General features: G+C 38.8%; 1 protein-coding gene across 1 annotated transcript; it reads right to left on the minus strand.

Moving 5' to 3' along the window:
• Nucleotides 1–6,323: 6,323 nt before the first annotated feature.
• LOC125468449 (transcription factor MYB101-like) lies at nt 6,324–9,018 on the minus strand. Its single transcript, XM_048564215.1, has 3 exons — nt 8,593–9,018; nt 7,321–8,320; nt 6,324–6,804 (listed from the first exon to the last, which is right to left on the minus strand). Exons 1-3 carry the CDS (start codon nt 8,965–8,967, stop codon nt 6,545–6,547), a joined length of 1,635 nt encoding a protein of 544 aa, XP_048420172.1. The 5' UTR covers nt 8,968–9,018; the 3' UTR covers nt 6,324–6,544.
• Between the last annotated feature and the right edge of the window lie 643 nt (nt 9,019–9,661).

A 9,661-nucleotide genomic window follows, 5' to 3' on the forward strand; every position in this document is an offset into this window, starting at 1 on the left:
AACCCCTTAGCTAGCCTTCATTCCATTCATTCCATCACAAATTCATATTTACATTCCGCTTAGTTTATTAACTTGTTTTGTTATTTCAATTTTTGTCAAATCAAAACTTTCCCCCCCCCTTTACTTTCTTGTTCTTTAGTGCTTAGAATCTGTTTAGTTTATGTTTTAAAGTATTTTGAATCAAGCCATAATCTTAAATTCGTCCAAAATTAGTTTTGAGTCTTTTGGTTTGTCTTAATGTTTTAAATTTTAGTTTTGCATTCTTTGAGTCTAGTTTAGTGTTTTATATTGTTTTTACGTTCTTAAGTCAATTTAGAAGGTTTTAGCAAGCCCTCCTAATCCCCGGTCTAGAACGATCCCTCACTTATCCATTTTACTACAATTGTCAAACGAGGGTTTAATTTGAGTGTCAAGTAATTATCGCATCAGTTCCTATGGTCCTCAAATATTACGTACTATAAGTATTAGAGTTTGGTGATGATCCAATGGTCGGATCGTCAATTACTATTTTAATCAAGTGGCGAACCTTAATGGAACTTCGCTGGATTCTGCAGATTTTGCAGATTTCTAGGGCAATTTTTAGGACTCCATATCTCACTTGTTTTTCAACCAAATTCAACCCATAATATACCAAATCGAAGTTGGAGAAGTGTAGAACAAAGTACTTGGAGTCCAAATGGTGGCCGGAGGTGGCCAAAAAATGGCCTGAAAGACGGCTGTCCGTCAGAAAACTGGTAAATCGTCGGAATTTCTGGGCAAAATTTCAACGTCCATAACTTTGTCAATACTCCACAAAATCAAGTAATTCAAAATGGAAATCATAGTTTTCGACGAGAGGAAGAGATACCTTGCACGATGGCTATCTCGCCATGTTTTGCCCGAACAATGCCTCGAAAGTCCCAGAGGTCGTCGGAAACTGGGCAAACCTTAAATCGTTATAGCTTGCTCATTTTTCAACCAAATCACACTATCTAAACATGAAAATTTATCTAATCAACGAGAAGAATCGATCTATACCTGTTTAGAGTTTAAAATATGGCTGAAAATTATCTAAAACAGAAGGGAAACCTATAACTCCAAAACGCGAATTCTAACTTGCCTTTGGCGACAAAAATTCTCAAAACCCAACTACGGATTCACAATTCCAAGGGTTCTAGGGCCATGATTATGATGTTTTCAGTGTCTAATTCGCTGGAAAAATGATTGGTGCTGGTTTGGTTTCCACAGGAAGAAAGAGAGCCAAGAGAGAGTGAGAGAAAGAAGCGAAGGAGAGTTCCAGAAGATTAGGGACCAATCTATGGGTCACACTACTCCAGATACAACGTGTGCTTCAGATGGAAAATTACTAAAATGCCCTCAACGTTTAAAGTTTTATAGAATCTTCATTACAACTCCAAATTACATTCCGTTTGGGCCCACGTGTTCGTAGCAACGAGTACTACCCAAATACACCAAGAAAATGATTCTTACGTGACACGATAAGGCGGTCAAACAAAATCAACGCATTTACCTCGAAGGGCATTTTCGTACATTCACTTATTAAAATTATAAAAAACGTAAAATTGGGGACGGGTCATTACATATTTTTTGTTTAATTTACTATATTCTCATAACTTTTATACTAGTTATCTTTTTTTTTTTTTTACAAGGTTAATTTTTGTTATTTTTCTCTAAAAAGGACATCTTTATTAGAGCATCAAATACCTTGAAATGTATATTTGTAACATCTTTTTATCTTTAGAAGGTGGCCTATGGTGGAACCAAATTTCCGCACAGCAGTCAGATGAGGAGTGCTTGATGGGCCACCTACAAGAAAGAACAAACAACTGTGAATTCTCAAGCACTAATGGGGTACTGGCCAAGAGATCTTTGACAATCAAGTGAGTAAAAGGGTTTTAGAATTCAAGCAGTAGGTAAGGGAGAAATAAAACAATATACAACGCAGAATGCATGCTATCTGCATACCTTTGATGAACCGTAAATGAGTGTATTTATACTGATCGAGAGAAAGTCCTCTAGGATAGTGAATCCACATAAAACTGGGAGAATCCTAGAAAATATCTAGCATAATATATTATTGTCCACTATAATTGTGATTACTTCGTGGCATATGTCAATCCCTAGATTGTAGGAATCTCTAAGAATATAGAAAACCAATTTGATCCATAATTAGACCATGTTTCGATTACTTGCGGAACAAGCTGGTCACTCTTGACAAGACTTGCAGGCCTTGTTTACCATTCTGGAGTCCAGCTGGGTGTGGTGACACCGCTGGTCCATTTATGACGCCAGCCCGATTGGAGTCGTTTAGTCCATGACTAGACTATGAAGGTGCTCATATTCCGCTCTGCCTTACTTTAACTAGTGAATATTCATTGTATCGCAAATGCCCCTAACTATGATTCGTAAAGGCTGATACCCTTGAAGATGGATAGTTACCCTAGGATCATACTTTTCAAAGTAAATTAGATGTTGTTCAGAATTCTTTACACATGTTGGTCTGGCTGCTTAGTTGTCGTTTGGTAGGGGAGTCATTTTAGATTTAGGCATGTGATCTCGAGAGACATGACTTTATGACTTCGAATTCAACGGTTGTAATGTTTCGCCGTTCTCCCCATAAGCATCTCTCACTTTCCTCACTTTCTCTTCTTTTGCTTTTAACGAACTTCTGTTCTTTCTCCCTTACAAATTCAATAGTAGCCTTCGATTCAATCCATCTAGTTTCAATTCAATCCATCTAGTCCCTTACCCCAACTACCATACAATTTATTCATCAAATTCTGATAAGTTTTTGCTACGCAATTAAGTGCTAAACTTTTTTTTTTTTTTTAATTTTTTTTTTAAAGAAACTGACTTAAGCATCAAAGATCCATTGGCCAAACCCCTCCTCTCACTTTGTGGGCATGCATGGATTTAACCGTTGATCAAGGGTATTTACTTACTTTGTAGGTACAATTTTACTAAACCTGAAGACAACGAAAATTTGTTATCACAATAGCGGTTTTATTGTAAGCTAATGAAATGTGCAAACTTCAAACATGACTTTCTGGATTAAGTCAAATGGGTCTTCAAGCACTTCATAACCCGTCGCACAGAAGATTTCACGTACTAAATCACTATATATCAAAACTAGTAATGGGTTGCATTACGTGTTGATGATCACAAATCGGAACAGCTTTCGATGTTCTCCTCACGAGCAGTGGCGAAGCTAGGAATTTTCAGCAGGAAGGGCGAAATTTAAAAGCATAAAAGGTTCATAAAAAATATAGACAACCAAATCTTTGTACATAATATACAATATTAATATTGTTCGTAACTATCTAGAATACTCAAAGGAGAATTTGGAGTAACCAAAATATTCGAAGAAAGACTATCCAAAAATATTCAAAGAAGGACTATCTGTTGTACCTGGAATATTTGAAGGAGGATTTAAACACTATTTCTTATAGTATTGTTACGCATTACATACTTGTACAATAGAAACAAAATAGATAAAAAGCATATTACGCTACTTCTATATCAATTAAACAACTAATGCAAAACACTGCTTACAAACTGTAGGTATTATAGTAGTCAAACAATGTGCATAGTTATTATTTTTATATAAGTATGATAAAATTTTTAGGGTAAATTACAAAAAACTACCTTAATTATTGGGGTTATGACAGTTTCATACCTCAACTTTTAAAATTGACAATGTCATACCGCATCTTACGAATTTGTGACAATGTCATACCTCCGTCAATTTTTCTGTTAGTTTTTCTGTTAAATGCTGACGTGGCAAGAGATGGGGACCACTTTCTATTAAAATATTATTAAAAACTAAAAAAAATATTTAATATTTTTTAAATATTAAAATAATAAATAAAAGTAAAATTAAAAAAAAAGGGTAAAGTACAAAAAACTACCGCAACTATTGGGGTCACGATAATTTCATACCTCATATTTTAAAATTGACAATGTCATACCGCATCTTACGAATTTGTGACAATGTCATACCTCCATCAATTTTTCTATTAGTTTTTCTATTAAGTGCTGATGTGGCTTGATTTGGGACCTACTTTCTATTAAAAAATTATTAAAAACTAAAAAACAATTATTTAATTTTTTTTAAATATTAAAATAATAATAAAAAGCAGAAGAAAAAAAAAACCCCTCATTTCGTCCCTCCCCTCCCCCCTCCTCCCTCCTCTCTCCTCTCCCCATCTCATCTTCTTCCCCCACCTGCAAATCCCAACAAAAAAAAATCCAATTTGTCTTCCCCCCACACCCACACTCAATTTCCCCACACCCACACCCACACCCACACCCACCCACACTCTTCTCCCTCCTGCAACCCAGAAAAAAAAAAAAAAAAAAAACCCCCAGATCCCGTCGGCGGGAAGATGGGTGAGCAGAGAAGGTGGAGGATGGGTGCGGAAGAGGATGTGGAGAATGGATCAAAGTGGTGGATTTGGGGTTTGATGGGTTTTCCAAATTTTTTTTTTCCTTCTTTTTTTCCTCTTCTTCTTCTTCTTCTTCTTCTTCTTCTTCCGCAGGGGAGTTGATGGTTTAAAAAAAAAAAAATCTCCCTCCTCCTTTTTTTCCTCTTCTTCTTCTTCTTCTTCCTCCTTTTCCTTCTTCTTCTTCCGCAGGGAGGGTGTTGATAGGTTTTCAAATTTTTTTTTTTCTTCCTCTCCTCCTTTTCTTCCTCTTCTTCCTTCTTCTCCTTCTCCCTTCTTCTTCTTCCGCGCCGACAGGGGCGAATTTTTTTTTTTTTCCTTCCTCCTTTTTTTCCTCTTCTTCTTCTTCCTCCTCCTCCTCCTTCTCCTTCTTGTTCTTCCACAGGGGGTTGTTAGGTTTTCAAAATTTTTTATTTTTTTTTATTTTTTTGGGTTTGCAAGTGGGGGGAAGAAAATGAAGATGGGGAGAAGAGAGAGGAGGGGGAGGGGGAGGGGAGGGACGAACTGATGGTTTTCTTTTTTTTTCCTCTGCTTTTTATTATTATTTTAATATTTAAAAAATATTAAATAATTGTTTTTTAGTTTTTAATAATTTTTTAATAGAAAGTATGTCCCGAATCAAGCCATGTCAATACTTAACAGAAAAATTGACGAAGGTATGATATTATCACAAATTCGTAAGATGCGGTATGACATTGTCAATTTCAAAAGATAAGATATGAAACTGTCGTGACCCCAATAGTTGAGATAGTTTTTTGTACTTTACCCTTTTTTTTTTAATTTTACTTTTATTTATTATTTTAATATTTAAAAAATATTAAATATTTTTTTTAGTTTTTAATAATATTTTATTAATTTCTTAATAGAAAGTGGTCCCCGTCTCTTGCCAAGTCAGCATTTAACAGAAAAACTAACAGAAAATTTGACGGAGGTATGACATTGTCACAAATTCGTAAGATGCGGTATGACATTGTCAATTTCAAAAGATGAGGTATGAAACTGTCGTGACCCCAATAGTTGAGGTAGTTTTTTGTACTTTACCCTAATTTTTATATAAAAAATAGATAAGTATACCTAGTTCGGGAAAAAAAAATTAAAAAAAAAAAACCAGAATGAAAAATTAATTAGAGGTGCTTGGGGTTCAAATGACGTGTGGGCCATAAATGTCAAAGGATTTGTTCTATTTGAATAAAACGTCATCGTCCACTTTAAGTGCTCAGCCAAACAACATCGTTTGCTAGGATTTGTTTTATAATATTGCTTCTTCTACTCAGGTTTTGCCCTTCCTCACAAGGTGGTTTCAGGCAGTTTGGGTGGGTAAAATGGGCTTCGGTGAAGGGGTTTTTGGGGAGCCGGATGGGCAACTTCCTACTCTTTCCATAATGTGTGTCCATCCATGGCAGCAGCAAAAGTTGCAGAACATTCTTATAGGTTTTCAGACTAACGAGAGGGGCGGCTACATGCTCCTGGCCTTATTTTCCAACGAGAGGAGGGGCGGACCCAAAAATCCAGTCCTGTTTTCCAGTGAGGTGAGTACAGGTAAAACCCTCTCAAATAGGTGCCAAATCTTAGTCAGACTTAGAAGCTAACTTCCAATTTGGTAAAACATTAAAGCATATTGGCAACCTAATTTCGTTTAAATGCAATCCTTAATTTATCTTCGAAACTGAATTAAAATTATAATCATAACTTGTCACATCTCTGCCCTCCAATCATCTCCTATTTGAATGCTCATATTAAGTTACGTCATCTTGTATTGATTTTTTTATACAGAAAAAAAGACAGAGAAAAGTGAGAGATGAGGAGAGAGGAGGGGAGAGAATTTAGAGGAGAGACATCCTTCTATCAGAAGAAAAAAAATGTAGAATACTGTTATCTATCAGTAAAGCTCGGCTCTCTACATAGATATAAATTAACATTACAGTACCAGGTCTGGAAAGCCTGAAGACAGTGACAACCATGATGAAAACAAACACCATCAAGGAAAATGAATTTTAAAAAAAATACAATCTCTTTTAATTAAGCCATCAGAGCTTTTATTTCACTCTCTATAATATATAATTATATATACTATTTTGTTGTGTATATGGATGGAACCATCCTCAGCAAATCCCAGGCAAGTTATCCCAAGAGCTAGAGGCTTTCCCATGCTCTCCTGTGGCAGTAAAAGGGAACAATGAAGCCATATGCTGCATGTCAAAATCCAAACCGGTATCTGTCACGCCGGAAGAGTGACCATTGGAGAGTTCTCCGCTGTCACTATACCAATCAGAGACCGGCTCAGTTGAAGGGATGAAGCTGAACAGCTTTGACAAGTCTTCAGGCATTGAATTCAGGTGATCATCATGGATGGGTTTTGCTTCTGCATGTAGATAGAGCGAAAAAATGTCAATTATTTATGATAAGCAGATTAATCAACAAACAAGTTGAGAAAGAAAAACTGATTCCTAGGGAAGAGAAAGGGAGAAAGAGAACTAGGTTGGGCAAATAGGTAATAATGGGATGAGCATAAGACAAGCTGTAATCTCAGACTTCCTCGTTCTGAACTCTCAGAGGCGCATAAACCTTATAGATAAAGAAGTTCAGAATAATCTAGAAGCAGGGTCAATATTCTACCATTAAACCATAATATTAATAATAATCTGAAACAATGTTACTTAAGAGTTCCTTTAATTATTATGTCCTAGTTTAGTTGATCATTCACCACAAGCTCTTAAATTAGAATTAGGAAAAAATTTAAATCAGAAGATGAAAGAAGTAAAAAATCACAGCTTGAACAGCGCAGATTTGTCTGACAAATTGATTTGCATGCACACAATTAACCAGGGAATTTAAAAGCAACAGAAATTAATTAATAAAAACTAAAAATATAATTCACCGAATAATGAGCTACCCATCGAGGTTGTGGATTGCAGCCACCGGCGATAACCATCCGACACTTGCTTCTCATCAAACGAACCCAACATCCCATTTCCTCTCACCCGTGAATTATTGTTTCCACCACCGCCGCTGCCACCGCAAGCTAATGCCTCAGCCTCTTGTAACAAGTCTTCCAGTAGCCCATTATTCTCATCGGCCGCTGAAACCGCCGCCACTGTCGAGCTTACCTTGGCTTCAATGGTAACCTCGGAGTGCGTTTGGGAAACTTGGTTTGAAGGGAGCTCCGACTTGACTGAATAAACTGAGCCGGAAGGCGACAACAAGCCATCGGAGTACTCGAACTGTGTCCGCGACATTGGCGGGAAAGGGTTGTTGAAAGTTCTCGGGAACTGAAAGGAAGACATGTCGGGCATCGTGCTAGTGCCAGCAGCTGTCAATTGAAAGGAGGCGATGTCAGGCATCGAACTAGTTCGCAGAATCGAAGTATTCCGTTGCGGGGCGGGCGATATCGGCGGGGAATATCCAACAGAGTCACGGTAGCGTTTGTGGCTGAGCGGGGCGCCGAGGATGGGGGCGGGACGGTGGAAGGTAAAGGAGGGGGTGGAGGCGGTTGCGGTAGGGTCAAAGAGGGGGACGGAAGTGGCAGAAGTGGGTTTGGGTTGGTGAGGGGAGGAGAGAGGAGAGAGAGACGGAGGAGTTGGGGAGAGCGGAGGGATGTGGGGGTGGTGGTGGGTTTGGGTAGGGCTTTGGATTTGGAAGCAAAATGTTGGGGATGGGGAATTATCGGTGTTGGGGTTGAGGGAGTTTTGGGTGGGGGTGGTGGGTGGGTTTAGTACTCCGTTGGGTATGGTTAGAGAAGTGGGTGGGGAATGGGAATGGGAATAGGAATACTGGGATTGCTTGATGTCATGGGGGTATAATGGTAATCCTTGGCGTTGCCTCCTCTTCACCCTTGTGTTCCAGTAGTTCTTTATCTCGTTGTCCGTTCGTCCAGGTAACTAAAAACCAAAAGCAAAATTAATTGAATTTTTGTTTCATAACAGAAAGCAATTGCAGAAAAGAAAAAAAAAACGGCTTTTTTAAAAGCAGGGGAAGGAAGAAAAGAAGCAGCCAAATTCCTGCATTTTGTTTCTTTTTTGGAAAAAACAAAAACATGGGTTTTATTTGCAACACCAAAAATCGAAAACCCAGAAATGAAATCAGGCGAAAAGATGAAATGATGAAAAATAAAAGTTACTTTTTCCAAAAGCATTTTGTAATTAGTAGGTACCTGAGAAGCCATGCGAGCCCATTTGTTGCCGTATTTGGCGTGCAGCTCAAGAATAAGCCTTTCCTCGTCGGGGGAGAAGCAGCCTTTCTTCAAATTGGGGCGAAGATGGTTGGCCCACCGGAGGCGGCAGCTCTTGCCGCACCGGTTGAGGCCGGAGTTCCTCTGCACCGAGTTCCAATTTCCCTCGCCGTGCTTCCTCACGTACTCCACCAAAACCTGGTCTTCAGCGGCCGTCCACGGCCCTTTCTTCAGACCTTTGCTTCCCTCCACCACGAGCACACCACCTCCGTCGCCTCCTCTGGACTCCGGCAGTCCCTGGCTCTGTAGCACTGAACCGCCATTGATATTGATGCTGTCGTTGCTGTTGGGTGTCATTGTCAAATCACAATCAGCAAACGCACCACGGAGACTCTGGTTGGCCCAGCAGAGTCAATATCACACCCAGACACAAAAGATAACAAAAACTTTACGCAATTATGCACTTTTTTGTGGGACCCCTATCCGATCACATATGACGGTAATTTTGGCTTTTATTTGGGGTATGGTATTTGTATTTGTTTCTTTTCTTCGTAATTTTTTGGATGTATAGCGGTATTAGGGCATCACAGAGGCCCCTCTCCTCCTTTCTGATGGTATTTACTGCAACCTTTTAATCCTTTTGGGATTCTGGGGCTGTAGTATGCTCTAGTATGAAAGGAGAAAGAGAGGGGCAGAGAGACCGAGGAGGCGGCGGCGGGTGGCGGTGGTGGGAGAAGGAACCAAAAAATTACAAGAGAAACAAAAAAAAAAAAAAAAGAGATGAGTTTCTGTTGTACGTGGTGGTTGGGAGGAAGTGGCAAACCTGAAAATATATATACCTATGATTTGAAAAGGAAGAGCTGGGTGGGCAGAGAGTATTGAGGTACTCAGACTCCAAGCTGGACCGTATTTTGTAAGCGGCTACCGATCTTTCTGCCCAGTTGGTTTCCAAGTTTTTTTATTTTCGCATGAGAAATCCTAGCTGGAGTGATTATTGTGGTAAAAAGAGTAAATACAGATGGGTTTGGTTATTTTTGGGGGAAGTGGGTAA

The sequence above is a fragment of a genome, unplaced genomic scaffold (genome assembly GCF_019419815.1).
Source record: "Pyrus x bretschneideri cultivar Hongxiangsu unplaced genomic scaffold, Pyrus_bretschneideri_v1 Contig38, whole genome shotgun sequence".
NCBI lineage: Eukaryota > Viridiplantae > Streptophyta > Magnoliopsida > Rosales > Rosaceae > Pyrus > Pyrus x bretschneideri.

Bases quoted from the DNA above. Each gene is read 5' to 3' on its own strand.
- LOC125468449 (XM_048564215.1), bottom strand. From the start codon at position 8,967: ATGACACCCAACAGCAACGACAGCATCAATATCAATGGCGGTTCAGTG. The intron at 8,321-8,592 runs GTACCTACTAAT...TTTGGTTTTTAG, and splicing joins GGGCTCGCATGGCTTCTCAG to TTACCTGGACGAACGGACAA. The intron at 6,805-7,320 runs GTGAATTATATT...ATCTACATGCAG, and splicing joins GATGGGTAGCTCATTATTCG to AAGCAAAACCCATCCATGAT.